The sequence below is a fragment of the Corvus hawaiiensis genome, chromosome 3 (assembly GCF_020740725.1).
Source record: "Corvus hawaiiensis isolate bCorHaw1 chromosome 3, bCorHaw1.pri.cur, whole genome shotgun sequence".
Classification (NCBI taxonomy): Eukaryota; Metazoa; Chordata; class Aves; order Passeriformes; family Corvidae; genus Corvus; species Corvus hawaiiensis.
The window spans coordinates 117,890,063-117,909,673 of record NC_063215.1 but is presented as its reverse complement, the minus strand read 5'-3'; the positions used below and the strand labels follow the sequence as shown (position 1 = coordinate 117,909,673).

The 19,611-nt window shown below is 42.1% G+C and overlaps 1 protein-coding gene across 12 annotated transcripts in view; it reads right to left on the bottom strand.

Moving 5' to 3' along the window:
• Positions 1-760: 760 nt before the first annotated feature.
• USP34 (ubiquitin specific peptidase 34) overlaps positions 761-19,611 on the bottom strand; it is a 112,737-nt gene continuing 93,886 nt past the window's right edge. For 7 of the 12 annotated variants that reach the window (XM_048297363.1, XM_048297369.1, XM_048297366.1 and 4 more), the window contains exons 62-81: positions 19,379-19,530; positions 18,925-18,973; positions 18,727-18,831; positions 18,560-18,604; positions 17,439-17,543; positions 15,239-15,386; positions 13,621-14,255; positions 12,435-12,592; positions 11,544-11,622; positions 9,140-9,266; positions 8,681-8,788; positions 7,550-7,654; positions 7,301-7,425; positions 6,124-6,276; positions 5,116-5,239; positions 4,343-4,422; positions 3,634-3,774; positions 3,361-3,507; positions 2,770-2,929; positions 761-2,511 (exon numbers count right to left, since the gene is read on the bottom strand). In XM_048297363.1, coding sequence (XP_048153320.1) covers positions 1,907-2,511; positions 2,770-2,929; positions 3,361-3,507; positions 3,634-3,774; positions 4,343-4,422; positions 5,116-5,239; positions 6,124-6,276; positions 7,301-7,425; positions 7,550-7,654; positions 8,681-8,788; positions 9,140-9,266; positions 11,544-11,622; positions 12,435-12,592; positions 13,621-14,255; positions 15,239-15,386; positions 17,439-17,543; positions 18,560-18,604; positions 18,727-18,831; positions 18,925-18,973; positions 19,379-19,530 — 3,351 coding nt within the window. In that variant the 3' untranslated portion in view covers positions 761-1,906. The remainder of the gene's footprint in view (positions 2,512-2,769; positions 2,930-3,360; positions 3,508-3,633; positions 3,775-4,342; positions 4,423-5,115; positions 5,240-6,123; positions 6,277-7,300; positions 7,426-7,549; positions 7,655-8,680; positions 8,789-9,139; positions 9,267-11,543; positions 11,623-12,434; positions 12,593-13,620; positions 14,256-15,238; positions 15,387-17,438; positions 17,544-18,559; positions 18,605-18,726; positions 18,832-18,924; positions 18,974-19,378; positions 19,531-19,611) is intronic. The other 5 variants (XM_048297370.1, XM_048297373.1, XM_048297374.1 and 2 more) reach the window with 3 other exon arrangements.

Sequence of the window (19,611 nt, the reverse complement as noted above, 5' to 3'; positions counted from 1 at the left end):
TAGTGTAAGGGAAGAGCAGTAGGAGTAATCGTATTTCTGGTAATCCTGACATGCTCAGTGGTGCAGTATTTGTGTATCCTTTATGAAATAATTATCAAGTACTGTTAAGAGTTGGTCTGCTTGAAAATGAGCTAAAAAAAGCCACCCCAAATCCAGAATGTCACAACTCTGGGGTGATCCCATCCTGCAGGAGATGCTAAAGCCAGGAAAGGGCACCAGCTCAGACAACATCCCAACAATCAGCTGCACTGTTCTAATTAACAAAACTACTCACCCAAAGGGTTCCAACAGCTGCTGCATCCCAGGTTTTGATCCATAGGCTAATGTTTTCCTTGACAGACAAATTCTGATTGTACAAGTTTTGACTGGAAGCTGTTGATGATTTCTCTGGAGTTACAATCTGGGGAAAGCTAATCAGAAAAGGTAATAAAATTATTCCCAAAGAGAACAAAATCATGATGATTTCATGTCTGAGTAATGAGGAGACCACCTTAAGCACTTACCAGTGTTGGCACTATCTGTAGATGCAGGATAAAAATGCTAATTAAACAGGAATATAAATTGTAAACTTGAAACACGAATTAATTACAGAAGGTTAAAACCAATGAGAGTAAATTCAAACGCAGCAAGAGCATCACAGACTCGAGGAGAAGCAAGTGATGCAAAACTGCAGTGAATGGTAGATGGAAAGAACTTTGAAGAAAAAAGACCAAGGTAGATGACGACAAGAGAAAAACAAATGAGCTGAGCAACAGTAAAATGAAGCTGAAAATGGAGTTTAATCAGATATTAAAACCAGTAGCATTGACAGTCCAAAGAGTCACATAGGAAACTGGTATTACTCAGAAATAACAGGAGCAAATATGATGGGAGAGATGGTAAAGTCATTCCAGGGGTGCAGAAGCTGTCAAAAAGTGAGGAAATGGAGCCAGATAGAGCAGAGGGGAAAAAGAAAGGAAGCTGCAACTGGTGCAGAAAAGTGACGTAAGAGATGTTAAAATAAGGGAAAAGAGATGCCAAGTTGCACTGGCTTTTGACAGCACTTCATGTTCCAACACCAACCACCAGCCCCCTCTCCACTGTGTGGCTGGACATTCATGGACAGTAAACAAGCACCAGAATTTACATCAAATCTGAACCTCAGACCATCATTTCTCCCTGCTGCTGTTTCACTTACGAAGTTCCTTGCTGAGAAAGCCAAAGACTGAAGCAACATACTATAAACAAATGAAAAGTCATCACAATCAGTTTAATGAAGTGCACAGAATAGCAATTGATCATGTCAATAAAAATAAAACAATTAATTTTACATCAAGTGTGCTTTATTTCCTCCACAGGTATTCTGTTAAATAAAGCACCATATATATACTGCCAGGCCACAGCTAAAGAGGATTCTTTACAGAATCAAATTTCTTGTGGTTGTTTAGTATACAAGTAAACTTAATTTTGATAATAAGAACCACAGCGATCTGAGGCAATCTGCCTCGATTATAAGGTACAAAACTGGCACAGAGGACACCATATTATACACAGTAAAAATGCCATAAGTTTAAATTACATCATACAGGGCCAGGAGGCCCTGTCTCCCAGACAGCCATATTAAATGAAAGCCACTACAGTGAACTCTTAATTACATAAAACATAGCCATTATCTGATTGCCCTTTAAGAAAGTGTACGGTAGATGCAAAATAAAATAAAATTAAAAAAAAAAAAAAATCTTGAGTTCTGCCTGACCAAGAATTAAGCATATAAATCTATCTTGCCATTCAAGCAGAGAGCACTGGACAAACTGAAGCACAAAACAGAAATAAGCAAAACTTATACAAACAGCATTTTTGGGGGGAAGAAGGATTTTTTAAAAAAAAAAAAAAAAAAGACTTAAAAGCAGACATGCTCCATCTAATGTCAAGAAGCAGCTTGGTTTCCTTTCCCGGATATCCGTGTGACCACGTGAATCGTAGACTCAATGGTCCTGCACAGGATGTCTAAAATGTCATGCTGCTGCATGTGACTAAAAAGTCCTCTGGAATGGCCACAACTGATTGATAAATTAGTTTCGGGGTCCTGGGATGGTAAGGCTTGGCCATCGCAGCTGCGCAAGTCTGCGAGGTCGGATAAAACCGCTGAAATCGATGTGGAAGGAAACTCCGAGTCCTCCTCGGCTCCCATGGAATCCTTGGAAGTCTGCAGGTCTTTGAACTCCTTGCACTCTTCAAATTTCCCGTTCCCCGGCTGCTCCTCCGTGTGCTGCGAGCGCGCGGCCAACATGATGTCTTCGGAAAACGAAGAGGGCACTTCCATCCTGTACTCCTTGACAGAGCTGCTCTCGGGGGAGGGCGGGTCCTGCTCCGTGCCCGGGTCGATGATGGAGGAGTCCCTGGTCTCGTTGTCCGAGGTGCTGGTGGGGGTCAGCGCCTCGCGGGGCTCGGCTTTGATGTCGCCGATGTCCACGGTGTGCTCCTCGTCGCTGCTCACCCGCCGCCTCTTCACCGGAGTGGCTCCTTCATCGTCTGCAGGGACAGGGCAACTGGCTCAGGGAACAGGCACTGCTCACATTCCCACCCTTCTCCACATTAAACACAGCCCTTCAAGAAACACTTATTTCCTTGCAGAGAATTCATGCCATTCATGAATTTTAGCTCCATAATACAATGATATTTTTGTGTGCTGTTGGGAATTGGAGCCAAGGAATGGCCTACCCTGCAGGGATAAAATATTACATTAATTTGATACAAGTTTGTAAAAGGTTCATTAGAGTGACACCAAACCTTTAGTTTTTCTTTCTTTGGCTTCTTGCTCTTGTAATGAGTTCCTCTGTTGTTGACAAGCTCTACATCTGTTTAAAAGCTCTTGTAAAGTTGGAATCAGGGCCGAGTTGAGCTGTTTGGGAGTGTGCACTGAAAGCAGCAAGGCAAGTGCTCGGAGGTCCTGGAAACAGAGAAACAAACTTCAGCCTTACTTCGAACTGGTGTTTGGTGAACCCTGCACGCAGAGATTGTGCAATAAGGAGGTGCTGTTCATATTCTGAGCAGCCCAAAGATCCCCTTCTAGAGTTGCTCACAGCACTGAAATTCCCCCCTCACTACCTGCTGACCTTACACAGCTCTGTCCTGGGGGTGACAATACCGTGCTGAGACACAAAACCTTGCTGGGTTACAACACGCCTGCCATTTTAATGCCTCCTGCACTTGCATTACTTTGCTCCCTGAAGTCAGGTTAATATTCCCAGCTTCCCATGCCCTTCCCAGGAGCCCAGCTGAGGCACAGAGTGCCTGACACCTGGCATAGGGCACTGAATAGTTTCTGTAGGAAATGAGCTGCCTCCTGAACGCTGCTCGTGTTTGTTAGAAAAGACTCACCCCATTTAACGTAGAGCTTGCTTTGGAAATTTCGACTCTCTGGTTGCTGAAGTCAGATTCTAGGCTTTGATACTGATTTATTAGATTTGTAATTAGAGTGTTGATTAAGTTGGCACAGTTTGCTTCAGAAAATACCTGCCCTTGCACCTGTGGAAACAAAGTACTTTTTTAAAAGCCACAAAAATTTGGGACTGTGAAAGCAGCATCCCAAAATGAAGCAGCATCAGTGCGTGCATTCCTTGGAACAATAATTATTGCTAAAAGACAGTGTACCTTGAGAAGAAAATGGGTCAGAAAGGTGTAGACAATGTTGTTGTTAAGAAAGGTCCTTTCATCCATCAGAATACATTTGATATATTCTGCGAAAACTGGATCTTCACAGAGGAGCTTCACGCAGTTCTTGGACATCGCAGACTGGCAAGGAGAGAGAAGATGGCAGAGTCAGCACTGCATGTGCAGGCCAGGCCCACCAAGAAATAGTTCAGAGCTATCAGGTGTCAGTAAATTGTACAAATCAATGACTGCCAATTCTTGTTTCCCATTTTCCTGTGATGAAGCTCCTTCCCCAGGAAGGCCACCAGTGCGTATGTGAAGGGACAGAGCCCCTGATCTGTGAGCCAGCCACAGGGTCCTCTGCAATGATAGCCAGGTTTTGACATCTCCTAATTTTTCCTTCATCATCCCAGTGTTTGGGCTACATAAAAAGCTGGAATTTCAGAGGCAGGATGAGGTGCTTTCTGCACACCCACCATGCCACCAGTGTTACTGGGGGGAGTTGCTGTGTTCAGCTTTTGCAGGATGTACAGCGAGCAAATACAATGTACCAGATTTTTGTATTTGAAATAGAAAAGGTTTTCTCAGACAGCACCAACACAGGCAGAGGTGTTTTATTAAACACCACCCAGCGTTACAATTGTGGGATCTTTGTTCCACATTCAGTGTTTTGCCTGTGCTTCCATACTGTTGGTTCTGAAGCTCTTACCTGAGTCTGGCAAAGCTCAGTCCAGAGTTTGGGGAAGAGCGCAAGGTGAAGTGGCAAACCTTCATAAGCAACCAGGACACCTGCAATGGCACGAGGGAAGAAGTCAGTCTGGGAGAACTTTGTGGGAGACAGGGAAATTCCTCAGAAAAGCAGTGCCAAGGTGCATTTTATAGGATCACCTTGCAAGCATTGTCCATGATCAGAAAGCTGTAGTGTCTGCCAGGTTTTTACAGTCTGTTTAATAAATACATTGGAAAAGTGTGACAAACAACAAGCAGATGGGTGATGTAGGGGATAAAAGGACATTCTGTCATTGCTCTTTGGACAAGATTACTGGTGTGACACTGAGGTCTGTGCACACTGAGGAACTCACCCTCGGGTTTGTGTGGGAACACAAAAATGTAAATATTGTCAATTAATTGCCATTGCTGAGATGCTGAGGATCCAGGATCTGATCCAAAGCCATTTTAACTGCCAACCACCCAAAAATAGCCTTACTGAGTCCTGCATTGAACTCTAAATGTACAGCAAGACTGAATTCGCGGTGGTTACCTCAGCTCCGTTGTGGACAGGCCCGAAATGTGCCAGTCACGTGGGCAAGGCTGCACCGTCTCATACACAGGTAACAGTTTTGTGGATAAAAGTAATATCCAAACACAACAAGCTTCACAAGCTCTGCTTTTTCTTAAAAACTCTGAATATAACACTTAGTGCAGAAGTACTCAAGTTATGAGAGAAAAAACATCCTTTGGCTGTTTCACCTTGATACTTACTCATTTTAACTAAAGTTTCAGTAAACTTTTCACAGTTGATTGCAACTCGGCACAGGAGGTGGATGAACTGGTGGTAGGAGAAGAAATAGTCCAGCAGCATCCGGTCGTAAACATCGTCTTTGCCCTGAAGATTTAAGAGAGCTTCATTTAACCTACAAAGCCACAGGACAGCTCCCAGATTCCCTGAGCATCTCCCTTCCTGTCACTTGCCCTGCAATGTTTCATCCTGGACTACAGGCGAACAGTGGGAATCTCCAGGTGCCTCCTCACCCAGCCCTTGGCAAGCACCAGGGTGTGATAGGAGGACAGATGGCAAATGCAATTCCCTGCCAGTAAAATCTTTTACTGGAGAGTTCTGAGCCAACACTGAGAAGGTGCAAAGCTGTGCAAATACCACGGCTTGAAGAAGACAGGAAAAGAATGCAGTAACTTTGTATCACATACAGACACCTAAATATATATACACTACTGCTTTTTAAATCATAACTTGCCAGTTCTGATCTGTAGAAATCAGAATTTTCTCGAGACCGAGCATCAGAGCAGAATTCTCAGGAATGTCTCAAACCCAGTGATACGTATATATCAATATTTTAATATTTTGGACGTGTATAAGCTTAAAATGGCATCAGAGAGCCAAGAGAAAACCTCTAAAACTCAAGCAAACAAATGCAACCTTATACAAAGCAACTGAATGAAAAACAAGCATGCAAAACCACAGGGGAATGTGACTGTGGATGTGTTTCTAGAGGTTTAAAAATATTCTGCTTCCCAATGTATCAGGAATTCGATATAAAGGGTGAAATACTGTGCCATGTAATATGACAACTTTTTAAGTCCAAATATTTACATTATGTAGTGTCATTTCTGGATGCATGATGGGGAAACCCACTAGAGACAGTTTCTGGCTCTCTAACATCTTTTCAAACACTCGGATTACACAGTCAATTTGATGGTGCACAAATAGACACAGCATCATTCTGAAAGCTTTAAAAAAGAAGGGTTACTTACCCTACAGTAACCGTGCTTCTTCGAAATGTGTTGCCCACACAGATTCCCATCTACGTGCACATAGGCCCCATGTGCAGGAGATTGGATTCTTTCTGAATAGCTGTGTCCACTGGGGCTGTGCCTGCACCCAGTGTGTCCTTGCGACCACTGTACCTGAGGGCACAAGGGGTATGGCGGCTTCAACCACCACTCAATTCCTTCACCCGTAAGAATCCCCTAGGACAGGACTCGGAATTAGCACAGCAGGAGGAGCACAGAATCTGTGTGGACAAAGCATCTTGAAGAACCACAGTTACCGGACAGCAAGTAACCAGTTCTCCTGCTTCAAATGATTGTCCATACATATTCCTTTTTGGGTGGGATTCACCTGACCTGACTTTAGCTATCTAAAATCTAGTCACTGGTGTTCCCTGCACTCCATGGAGAGGGAGTCGCCTCATCCACACTCAGGTGCCTGGGACAGGAAGGAGGGGAACTCTTTCTCTCCTTCCCAGGGTAACTATTTATGGCCATGAGCCCCAGGAAGAGCTGGATGCTGACCTTTTAGATAGGCAAAGTGACGTGAGCTGAATCCCACCGTTGCTGCAGCTGTAACAACGGGACGTGGCAAGTCACTATGGAGTAGCCCCACCAAAGCTGGCATCCCATCAGGAAGCCCACAGAAGGGAAAATGGGAAGTGGAAAGACTTAAAAAGCCCTGAATGACATTTCAGGCACTGGATTTTACCCAAACAAATAGGAGATTACACCTCAGTCCCAGCTGAATGGACTCTAAGGGAACCTGCAGGGTCTACTTGGCTGTCTGGCAGTAAACCTTAACATAGTGTGAAACCCATCGGGACAGTCCCTGGGTGGTGCCTCAGTTTCCTTTATAAATGCCACAGACAGACTGGGAAATTACCAAAATGTGTGCTATGGGTTTTTTTCCTACCACAAAAGGCCCAAACCCTTATGGTGTCTGGAATATGAAGCTGTGTATCACCAAGGGCAGGGAAATGGTGCTTCTGGAGTGCACATCTAGAATGGAGTATATGAGGACAACACATCTTGAAGAAGAATTATGCTTTGCTTACAAAGAAAAGGTAAATGCATTGAGCTACTGGATTCTTCGAATACTTTTATAAAAATGGGAAAACAATAGAGAAACAATTCTTTACAGGACCACTTGTTTACATACCTTGCTGGCTTCCACCATGGTGGGCAAGAGGCACATGTTGAGTTCGGGACGCGGAGGACGAATATTGCTTTTCCCCCCTATTAATTTCAAATTTTCACGACATGGAAAATAAGGTCCAAGAGACACTGTAGTGTAAGTTCGGATAAAATAGGGATATATTAAAAAGGTCAATATTTGACATCAGCAAGGAACACGATAGAGTAATAATAGTGTAAGAGAACTTCAAAATACAATCACTGAAATACCTACTTGGGATATTACTGTGGTGGTATGTACAATGATTGTGCTGTAGAAATGGAACCAGAGTATGTAGGAAATCATGAGGACTTAAAAGTACAAGCTCCTTGAGGACATCTACAAACAAAAAGTTGTTTTTGCTATTACAAATTGTTAATTCTTAACAGCAAACAGTTCAACTTAAGGCTCATGCATTTGCAAACTCTCTCTCGTATCCCTTTTGCCGCAGCTCCGCCGTGAGCAACACCTGAGTGACACCCCTGACTCCATCCCGATTCCCTTCACCTCTGCCACTGGGAGAGACCCTGCTCAGTGGTGCAGCACCCAGCAGGGAGGGGCCAGCTTGCAGAATGAGAACCTCAGTAAAATTACCCTCTTAGCTTCTTCTTTAACAGAGCAGGTCTGACGTCTGGAAAATGGCAACCAGCAGCAGTCAGGAGGACAACGAGAAAATACTCAAAATAGGGGGAAATGCATACAAATCACACAAAAAAAGTACTTTGGGACACAGTGTTAGGCCTTTATCAGCAATCCATTAAATAATATTAAAAAAGCCTAAACTAGAAAAAACCTGGACCTTCCTGAAATAGCTCCACTAATGCAAGAGAGACATTTGTATAAAGTATCTGTGTCCACACTTTAAAAAGCAAACCCATTCCTTTCTACAAGCTATTTAAGCTTTACTTCCACTATTACACTTCACAGTACTGGATCATAAAAATGAACAAGCAAAGCTGTTTCTCAGAGTAACCTGGTCTCCACGCTCCCTTCTGAGGGGAGCTTTAGTTCGTGTTTGAACTTTAATGTCAGTTTTGGGATTTGACTCTAAACTCTCTGACACCTGAACTGAGGAATAATTCCTCAGTCATGCCCCTTATCAGGGGGCGAGTTGGTCTCACAAAGTGACAGGTGACTTTTTGTGCCCCCAGTCTGCGTGCCTTAACTGAGAACAGGAATATTCAGTGAAACCTGCCAAACCCAGAACTCTATGGAATAAGAACACCAGTGCTGATGCACTGACAGTATTACACAAACAATCCCGACCTCCAGAGTTCCTAGCAGAGCACGTGCACTTGCATAAGTGGCATTTCCATCTCACAGCAGGTCCCTGTGCAGGACAGGTCCTGCATGGCCAGGACTTACCAATGCAGGCGTTTCTAAGCTCGGGAGGACTGTAGGAATTGAGCAGAGTTAAGAGCTTATGGGCAAATTCAATCCGCTCCTGCCACTGAATGAGAGCTTGCTTCACATCTGCAAATGCAAACATCCCAGGAGGCTGCTTAGCTCATGGCTCAAAAGCTCGTTATATAAAGCACAGAATTTTACTGCTGAGGAATCTCTTTTTCCTCTACCATGATCTTAATCCATCTAAGGATTAAATCTCACTGGTCTACTGCTATTAAATTTATGAAACCTAGTTTCACATTAAGTCAACAAGTAATTTAATAACTAACAATTTAATATCCATTAACAGGCACATATCCTACTGTACAGCAAGTTTTTAAACACAACCATTGACCAAGACAAAAAAACCTAGGGTTTGGGTGAGGAAAATTAATGTAGAGACAAAAGGCATAAACCTTTCAAGAGTTATAATCAAACCTTTTCTTTGCAGGTATGGACGTGTGGACTTAAGAACCGAAAGGAAAATGGACAGAAGCTCTACCAGGTCTCCAGTCACATGGCAAGCTGTGGCCTCGTGGTACATCATGTGCAACGTGTTAAAGGACTGGGAAGAAGAAAAAAAAATGCCAAAACTTTATGTTGCCAAAGGAAGGTACTTGTTAGTATTCCTCTTGTTATCCTGCAGATACATTTACATTTATTTTATGCTCAAACAAGGTATTTTATGCTCAGAGAATAGAAGGTGTTGGATATAATCACAAAGTTCTTAATTTGTTTTCAAGGTAAAAGCTTTGTGTTACCAGCTTGAAACAATTGCCGAGTTTTCACACCTTTATCTACAACCCAATGAGCAAAGTGTCATTTGAGAGACAGTGTTTTTATATCCCTGTAATCCCAAACTTTCTGTGCCAGCAGACAAAGCCATGTAAGAGGTGCACAAAGACAGACACAGATGTATGAATTTGGGGAAATAAAGGTAGGATTAAGATAGATGCCAGTCATTTTTCAAAATGCTGCTGAAGGACATATGGTTGTACATCAGATGAATTACTTCTCCTTTTATAGCTTCTGGGCATCTGTGATTTATAGAAATATAAAGGAAGGAAAAAAGAAGGAAAAGCAACTCATTTCCGAACAGCAAAAATTCTAGCACAGGATGTAAGAAAAGATACTTAATCTGCTGGGGTATTTGAAAGATAGCCTCAGTCCCTAGAATGCAAACCCTTGCCAGGCACTTTTTATACTACAGTGAAGATAAAAGACACACAGCCACCCCTAAGTGGAAAACTTTTCTGGATATGACAACTCCTTAATGCAGTTTTTTGTCACCAGGCAAAACACTGCCAGCCAACAAGTGACAATGTAAGGCCAGCTAACCTCAAGCTGTAAAGTAACACCAGTTTAGTCTAATTTCTAGCAATGTTTTACACAGGATAAATTCATTTTAGATTACACACTTCATATAAACTTAATTATCCATTGCTAGTATGGATGAGGGCTAACTAAGCTAAACAAATTCTTTTTATACATCTCTATGTATGTACCTTAATCTACTTACAGCTCATGTGTGGATAACCTCATAGCCCAGTTCCTGACTTTTTACTCCCAGTTTATTGGATGGAGGCATTTTCATAACAAAAAGGAACAGATATTCTGGAGTAATTAACTACAATTAATTAATCTATAGGCTTATATTTATAACAAGCTCCTGAAATTCAATTTTCAAATAGCACTGTGCTGTTCCTGTAATTCCAGCTCCTTCTACCACACTTTTTCCCAGAAAATGCAAACCAGTGACATCAAAGGAATTAAGAGAATTTTTATATAAAAACAGAACTGGAATCACCTCGAAGCATCATCCAATCCAGCCACATGCCTAAAGGCAGACTAAATATCCTTGACAGATGTTTGCTCCAAGACCTCCTGACAACTTCCAGTTGTGCTGGCTGCCCCCACCTGCAGGAACCTATGCCAAAATCCCATTTTCTGTACAGCCACAATTACCTCTGAGCTACTTGTCTTGCACCGTGGATTTTCCCAGTTTAATCTCTCTCCTGAACACACTGTTCTACATGTGCCAAGGATGAACTGAATCTTGTTTTTATGCTTTCTCCAACACATCCAGAGTTTTATTCTTGTTCTCAAAGAGATCCTTCCCCATGGAGCACTGCCAGTGCTTTTAGTGAACACAGGTTCTCATCCATCACCTCAATAATGGAAGTGCTGAATGGAATCCAGGATATTCCACTCATCAGGACATGTAGATTTGTAGAGTGAAACTGCTGGGGGCAGGGGCTTGACACTCCAACTGTATCCATTTCAGAGGTGCATTATTTAAGTTTTTTTCTTTTCGATTTTGAACTAATTCTGGTCTGGTCTCATGGACCAAATCCCCGCTTAAAACTTGAATATATTAAACGGGCTCCAGAAATGCATTTTAGGTGTAGTTCCATCAGAAAGAAATTGAGTTGATGTGTTTTTAGACCACTCCTTGCAAACAAAGGCACAATAGGTAGGAAAGAAAAGGAGAACTGCCTCAGGAGGGCCTCAAAGGAGGGTCAGAAATACTAACCACAACTACAGCTGAGCACCCTTTAAGTTAGTTCTGGTTTTTAACCTGTTGCCTCAACACTGCTTAACTAATAACAATTGTGTGACTGCACTCAGCCATTCATTCCCAATTAACTGTAATAAAGAGAATGACACCAAAAAAGCATAAATTTATTCCTCTCAGCATAATCTGTTGGTGGTTTTCCCTCTGTCCTGAGAAGCAGACAAACAATTTCCTGATCTTTTTAGTACTAAAAAGAAATCTTATTAAAGCTGACAGGAAAAGTACCAGGGTGAGATGCTTGCTCTAATTAAATAAAGAAATAATTACCTCAGTCATCAGAATCAATCCTCTATTGAACACAACAAGAAGTCTGTCTTCATCAGATTCTAATAATATTCTGAAGGCACTAGGAAAAAATATCCAAACATTGAGAACACTGAAAGTCGCATCCCAAGCTTAAAATTGTTACACTCATGCTGTTATTTTGGAAAATAATCACAAAAGAACAAAGAAGCCCCAAAAGAACATAATTCCTCTCATCATTAACCCCCCTACTTTTTAATTTAAAAATGCCTCTGCTGTTGATCTCCTTTATGTTATGGAAAGTAATTTATAAATAACCCTTACAGAAATATTTCCTATACAACCCCTGCAAAAATGTGGAAAATAATGTACTTCCACAGACAGAAGTTTATGCTTCTTAAATGATACATTTAAACAGATTCAGTCAAGCATATATTTGGCCTTTTAAATGTCTGAAAACATTTTAATCAGAGTATTTTATGCTTACAGCAGAACAAAGGATTACGCTAATGAATGTTTTCTCCCAACATAAAGATTATTTGGGACAATGTGGCTCTGCTCTGTGACGGGTGAATGCATGTAGCCCCTCCAGGTAACACAGTTTGTCCTTTCCACAAGGGTTTCAGTGCACCAACAGCTCCATTTAAAACCCCAGAGCTGACCTACATGCACAGGCAATTTTTAGCTTTGCTAGAATGCCCAAGCAGCACTTTCAGCTGTACTTCCTACAACTAGACATGAAAAACTCTTTGAAGACACAATACAATAAACTGTCCCACAGGCACAATTTCTACATCACATTTCTGCTCCCAAGTAACAACTGCCAACAAGAGCAGCTGGAACTACAGCTCTGCTCATGGGGGGAGGCTGAGGATGGAATTCCAGCTGAGATGCTGGATGAGCACAGGGTTGTACCTTATGAGAGTCGTCCAACAAGACCGTCCGTCCAAGCAGCGCAGGTAACAGCTTATGGTGGTTTTCTTAAATTGCTTTATGTCCTCTATCTCTTCCTCTCTCATGTCTGGCCTCTGAGCTACAAACAGCTGCATGAGGTTAAACAGCTCTTCTACTGCCTAAAACACACAGAAATACTTGGTTAGTCAGCTCTCTCACTGTGTTGTGGTTCAGACTTTATTCCAAAGTTATAAGATTAGATGTTTTGATGCTTCCTAAGAGCACAGCTCACAGCCACATTTATATGTACATCTGTATATGTACAGAGGAATCTGAAATCCCCATCCCTGGGACCAAACATTCAGAAAGCTGCTTGTGCCAAAACCTGCTGCAGTCCCATGCCTGGCAAACACTAAACAGAGTGGAGGAACTCGTGTCCCTTGCAAGACAAAGTGAGACTTCTGAGGGGAGATGCCAACAAGAAGAGCAACAGGACTGTCAGAGTGGTAAATTTCGCTGTGAGCTGAGCTATGGGAAGTTCAACATGGAGGACTCCACGCATCCTCCTCTCCACAGTGATGGGGAAGCTTTGTATTCTTTCTGCCCTGCACACCCCTGAAGGAGCCCAAAGCAATATTCACTGCGTGACCATGCAAACCCAAGCCCTTTGTCTCTTCCAGCCTTTGTAAGCCTGTTATTTGACAATCACACGTGGCCTACTTTAACTAGCACCTGCTCTCGGCTGCAGGTGTCACTGTTGTAGTGACAGCACAACTCCCAAAGGTACGTGGGCCTTCCCAAGGGGAACACTAGGCTGTCCCTCCACTGGAATGCAGCAGGCTAACTCTTGGCATTATTCCAGAAACTGAAAGCAAAAAGAAACTGGGGAATTCCTCCAACTTTGCATGCTATAGTACAACCCCCTTCCTAGAGACCACCATCAAAGGTTATTCCTTGTTTCTTATGACTCCATTGGAATACTGAACAGTGGAAACACCAGTGTCTGCTCCCAGAAAACAACAACTGCTCTCCAGCTGCTACACTGCAACGAAAACCCAAACCAATCCCCCACAAAGTCCAGCAAATGGATCTAAACACATGAATTACTTCCAGCAGTTAATACTGTTGCCACCGGATATGTTAAGTTACAAGAGACACTGGGTGAGGGGGAACAATGGGCTGGTGCATTTTGGTGTTGGTCACTTACTCCTGGGTACTGACTGGCGTGAGGGGTGAGGTTCTTGAAGGCCCACTGGATGTTCTGGTGAGAAGCCAGCTGCCTGGTGAAGGCAGGGGACTGCTCGCAGCACAGGCGCAGGATGCCGTAGTAGGCGGGCAGCATCCCGCGGTTGAAGAGCACCACATCCTGGTCGTCGTGGTCCGCGAGGATGTAATTGAAGGCAATGTTCTTGGTCACCACGGGGTTCTGCACGATAAGGCGCACGTTCTCGGGACAGTCCACGCACACGTTGTACCAGAAGGACAGCAGGGCCTGCTTGTTGTGGTTGGTGGCAATGGCCGGCTCTGAGAGCTTCGGCTGGAAGAGGTTCCACAAGTCCATGAAGTAGGTGGAGAACATGAGTTTCTCGGTTTTGGAAATCAAACAGTACGTCATGAAACTGAAGTAGGGCACCAGTTTGGTGGTGCCGTGAACAGCAGCGTCAACGTAGAGTTTGGCTCGTGAGAGCAGGCCAAGGAGCACGTTGTAGACCTGGTGCAGAACTACTGTGGTGTCTGGGCTGAGGGGCAGGTCCCGTGTGGGGATGTGCAAAGAGCGGGTCGATCGGAACATCTGACGGAAGGAATTGCTTGGAATAAGCGACACCAAGAGATAGGCTGCAGCTTCAAATAAAAACAGATTTGTTACACCTTTGACAGTGACATACCTGCTTAACAGCCATGTAAACAGCAATTAAATTGCACTGCATGTTCCATTTACAGATTCCAAAGCATTTTACACAACCTGGTATCACTATATTCACACTAGAAGAAAAACCCAAGTGGATAAGAGTAGTACAAAGCTTGTTAAAGTGGTGCTGGGATGTGCTTTCAGGCCTCTTCACCTACAGCCCTGTCTGCTGCCTGGTTCTCCCTGTGCTAGCACAATGCACCCCACCACAGAATGTGATCCCAGATCCCATCACACAATGCATCCCAGAGGTTTTCCATGACTGAACTGTCCACTGCTCAATCAAGAGGTCATTACCTCCTCAGAGATGTTTACAACTGGAGCCTGTTGCAAATTGTAGCTCAAGTTTTCACATCTCCCTCAGCCACAAAAATGTGTTAAAGGTCAGTGGCCTGTACCTGTGGAATCTCCTTTGTAAAAAAAATGGACACAGCGAAGGCCGAAAATGTTCTCTAGCAATGTGACAGTGTGATTCCTGGCAGAACAAACCGGAGAGCCAGGATACCCGGGGATCTGGGGGAAAGCACAGCTGGCTTCTCCTTGATCCACAAGCTCAGAGGACTCAGCTGAAGATTACTGTGAAAGAACAACATGTACTACTCCCACCTATTGTACAGCCATGTGATGGACACGATGGAAAACCTCTGGAATTACCTCTTTTCCTTCTTTAGGTTTTCCTGGACCTTGTAGATTTGTCACTTCAGATAAAGAGCCTACCAATGTATCATTCAAGGTACCAAATGAACCCACAGTGTTCATCAAAACTGCTAACACCTCTGGATGAGGCACCACAGTTATCCTAAGATTTTAAACCCCAGCAATTCTAAAACCACTGGAAAAGGAGGAAAAGACAAACACAGGAGCATGCAACTCACTGCAACAGGTGACAAATTCCCTTCAATTAAACTTCACTTACAAGTTCTCACTCGAGGGTAGTTGTGTGCCAGGAGGAAACGTTCAACCCAGTTTTCCATGTTCTGCAGGACCCAGCTGTGAGCGAGTTTGTTCCGAGGTGTTTGCACAGCCAGCCAATCCAGGCACTGCGATGGGTTGTACTCAATGACCTAAAGGAGAGGGGAAAAATCAAAAGGAATGCATTAATCTTCCTACTATGTACTGACTGCATTAAAAAACCCTAAAATCACTTTCAACATTTCTTTTTAAAACCACTTGGGGCTATTAAAGTACCTGTAAGACTGAGCTGCTCTGCACACAAAGAAAACCCTTATTAAATTTCCATGGTTGGTGCTTCTGAACCTTGTTCACAGTTTTGAAAGTTCAGTCTAAGCCCAGGCAATTACTCTGCTTATTTTTTCTGCATGTTATGAGATATTTAGGAAATATTAAAGTGGAACATCCTTGTCTTTATAAACAAGTATCTTTTAAAAATATCTAACACAAAACCTTAACACTGAATCAGTATTTTTGTAAGTTACTTCAAAAGAACATAAATGGTATGCAAAGATTTTCACACAGCTTCATGCTGAGGGTAACTATTACATTTTTTATTGAATATACAATTTCAAGGAATAAATTCATCCAGCACTTTCCAAAAGCAATGAGTGCTGTTATGCAGTCAGCAAACCTTCAGAGAATAGGGAGAAAATTTCCTGTGCTTTTCTGGCTCTCTGTAGTTGGAAATCTGTTGACATGAGGCCAATAAATGTAGTTTGTTCTTTTGTTAGTTTTTTAAAAACTACTTTCTTTTTACCTCAAGGCCCAGGTGCCCATCCAAGAAAAAAGTCTACCCTATCTAAGTAATCAGCGGTAATAACTGGGTTGCTGAAGCTGTTCCCAGTTCCTCTACTCCACCTGAAGAATACGAGCAGCTGACACGACCATAACTCTTGCTTATAAAATTTTTATCTCAATTTAAAAATAAACACCTTAAGAACATTCTCCTCCCTTTATTTAGAAATGACAAATTGCTCTGTCAGGTTTCCTGGGTAATGACTGGAGGGAATGTCCGAGAAAGAGACAATCATTGCTCAGTGTCTGCAGAGCTCAATCACTCCTTAATGACTTCTAGAAGCTGGAGTGGCTGTAAAAGTCGGTTCTGCACCCCAAGCCTGGACATTCACTGCTGGGTCTCACACCCTTGCCCACACCATTTAGATCCCTGGGCCTGTGTCACCAGCTGGGTGTCACTGTGGACCTTGAGATGTGCTGCTTGAACTCCCTTTACCTGAGGTGCAGCAGCTACAGCTCATCCATCACATCACCTGCAACACTTGTGACCCTACAGCTGCTCCTGACCAGGAGCAAAACCATTTGGAACAGCAATCCATGTCCAATCGCACAGCGTTCCAGTGGGTAAGGAAGGGTTGTGTTTCACCAGAGGTCTCAATGCTGCACAGTAAAAACCTTTTACAAAACTCCAGCCCTGTTTTTTAAGGGGATTTAAAGGGGATGAGCTTGTCCTCAGCAGTCTCCAGGCTGGACATGCTGTTCTCAGCCAGGAATAAAGACAGGAAATTGTACTGGGAACTCAAAGAGCAGGTAAGCAAAGAGAAAGCTTCAATTCCTCATCTATGGCTCAGATCAAGGAATCTGTGCCATCCCTGTGCCAACTTGGTTAAGAAGCCTCTTTCTCACTTTAAAACACAAGCAAGGTTGGCCCTGCACACAGTGATTTTCCACCAGACTCAGTTCAGCACTATTTTAAGGGTTGAAAGTGTTAATGGACATTTTACAGAGAACCAAACATGGCAAATGAATATTCAAGGAATCTGTACATAAAGGCCAAAAAAACCCACAAATGAATGATGGGTCTTGAAACATTTTACAGTCCTTGCAAAAGGATAACTGAGAAAACTATGTAGAATTTGTCTAGAAAAAGCATTCTTCAACCCTTATTATGAATCAATTAATTTCTCATTAAACTAAAATTTGAAGTTCAACTGAAAGAGCCATTAACCCAAATGCTGCTAAAATACATTAAAAGTAACAATAGAACTTCTTAATGTCTATTGGCTGTTGCTGTTTATTCAGTAGAGGAATAGTAATAAAAAAAACATGGACTGACGCAGGAAGGATGACAACAAAATGCAAAACAGACATAAAAGAACCAACAAGAGAAAGACAATTTAGCTCCTGTTTTATTTTACATATTGTACCTCCCATATCCTCTGCAGGATGTAAGAAGCAAAGGGTGGCATTCCTGGAGGTCCACCAGCAAATTCCATGAGCATGGTGAGCAATTTGAAAAAAGGATTGGCTGCCTGTAATGCAGAAAAGGGAAAAAAATATTCACTTTGATCTATTTAATTTCATCCACATTTTTTAAGAGTAATTTTTTAAAAACCCCAATGTCTGTAAGATTTCTATGAACTTCAGACATGAAGATTTATAACACTTTAATCCTTTACTATTTAATCTGTACATAATCCATATATATCTATATTCACACATGGATACAGCAGAATTAAGCCACTGGTTACAGTTACTGCAAAGCAACAGGATCAGTCTAGAAGAAGTTATAGGAAATATAGATATTTTATATATTTCTATAATATTATAGGAAATATACAGGAAATAACAGTAACATTTTAAGTCAGTTCTTATTGTGGAAAAAGGAAAGGAATCAAGCTGTCCACTGCTGAAGCATTCACCAATTTATCCTGGTTTATATTTACAGAAGATTTCACTAGCTCAGATAAGTTATTATTTTCATGTATTTACATAACATGGAATATGGATCCTGGAAAGTTTATCCAAAAGCATCTCATTTTGAGGTTTTACACTGCCAAGACTCACCCAGCTTTTAACAACATTTCAACAAAGTGCTTACAACTATAATTACATATTTTGCATCTGGAATCCATTTGGAACTCTCAGTATTTCTGTTGTTACAAGTGCAGGAATTTACTCTGAATGAGAAATTTGTTTGCCTGCACAGAACTGCAAAATAGTGCCCCGCATCTTGAACAGCCAGATAATAATTACTTATTCTTGCTCCACTTGTTCTTGCACACATATTTTAATGTTACCAATTTTTAAAAAGAAATTCATACTGGTGGAGAATCTAGAACTATTATTTGATTTGAATAAAACTCATTCTAAGTGGCACAGCAAATCTCTGTTTTAGAAAACTTCCCAGACAGTGCAGTTAGACTTCATTTAGTGGCACAAGAACTTCCATGCAGGATTTTTGATGAGCAAAGGATTTATTTCTGTGATTTAAACCAGGAAAACATGAATACAGATTATTTACTAGACAGGGAGTGTGTTTACATACCTCAGGAGTCAGCTTTGCTATAGATGTGAACAGCATGGACACAATCTTGAAAAGAAAACAAACAGAACTCATTAGACTTGTGCTTAATCAGTTAAAATAATACCAATTACCCCGTGACAGTTATTAGAGAAGATTTCAATCAATAGCTACAGGTCCCTGATACTCACGTGCTCTGCAAGGCGATTGTTGTACCGGCACAAGCTGAAAATGAGGTTGCAGGTTTGCCTGATGTTGATCCCATCACGGATATGTTGAAATAAAAAAGGGAAACCCTGCAACAAATAAGCAGATGCAGTACACTGCCTACAAGTACACGCACACAGAGGGTTTTTGGAGGCTAAAGCAGTCCTTTTTAACTTGATTACCTTTCCTCCTGTCAGTGCTGCCATGTCGTTTTGTGACAAGGTCAAATGCCTAAAATACAAAAGAAAATGAGCATTTTACTTCAGCCATGGTTATGGTCAGGGAGACATTCAAGACTGAGTGTTGGTTCACGTTCTTCAGTTTCACAATATACAAGAGACAATAAAGGTGTTGATGCAAAACTGAACCAAAACCCCAAAATTTTGTACTCAGACCAGATTAAAAAAAAGAATCAGATGTGGGCAATTGAATGTGTTCAAGTCTTTAACCCAAGTCTTACATTTGGTCAACACCCTTTTTCTTTTAAATGGTTAAAAATATAATGGGTTCTTACACAAGCTCATTTATGCTGTTAAAAAAGCCCCCAATAAAACCCTCAGACAAACCCATAAAATCTCGGACTCTTTTCTAAACCATCAATTCTCAATTGTTTTTTGGTTTTTCAGGAGCTCTTGCCTTTCTGAGCGAGACTGTTCCACCAGAAGAGCAATCAGGGCAATCATCTTTTCCAGTGCAGCAGGCCTGTATTTCTCTTCTGCTAAAGAAAGTATATCTTCCTCTTCCTCCTCTTCCTCCCCTTCTTCCTCAGAAAGCACTTCAACCTGGGGCTAGGGAAAAAAAGAGAACTTCAGTGTGGACATTCTGAGCCGTCATTTCAAACAGCCTTTGCATATATCCTGTCCTTTATT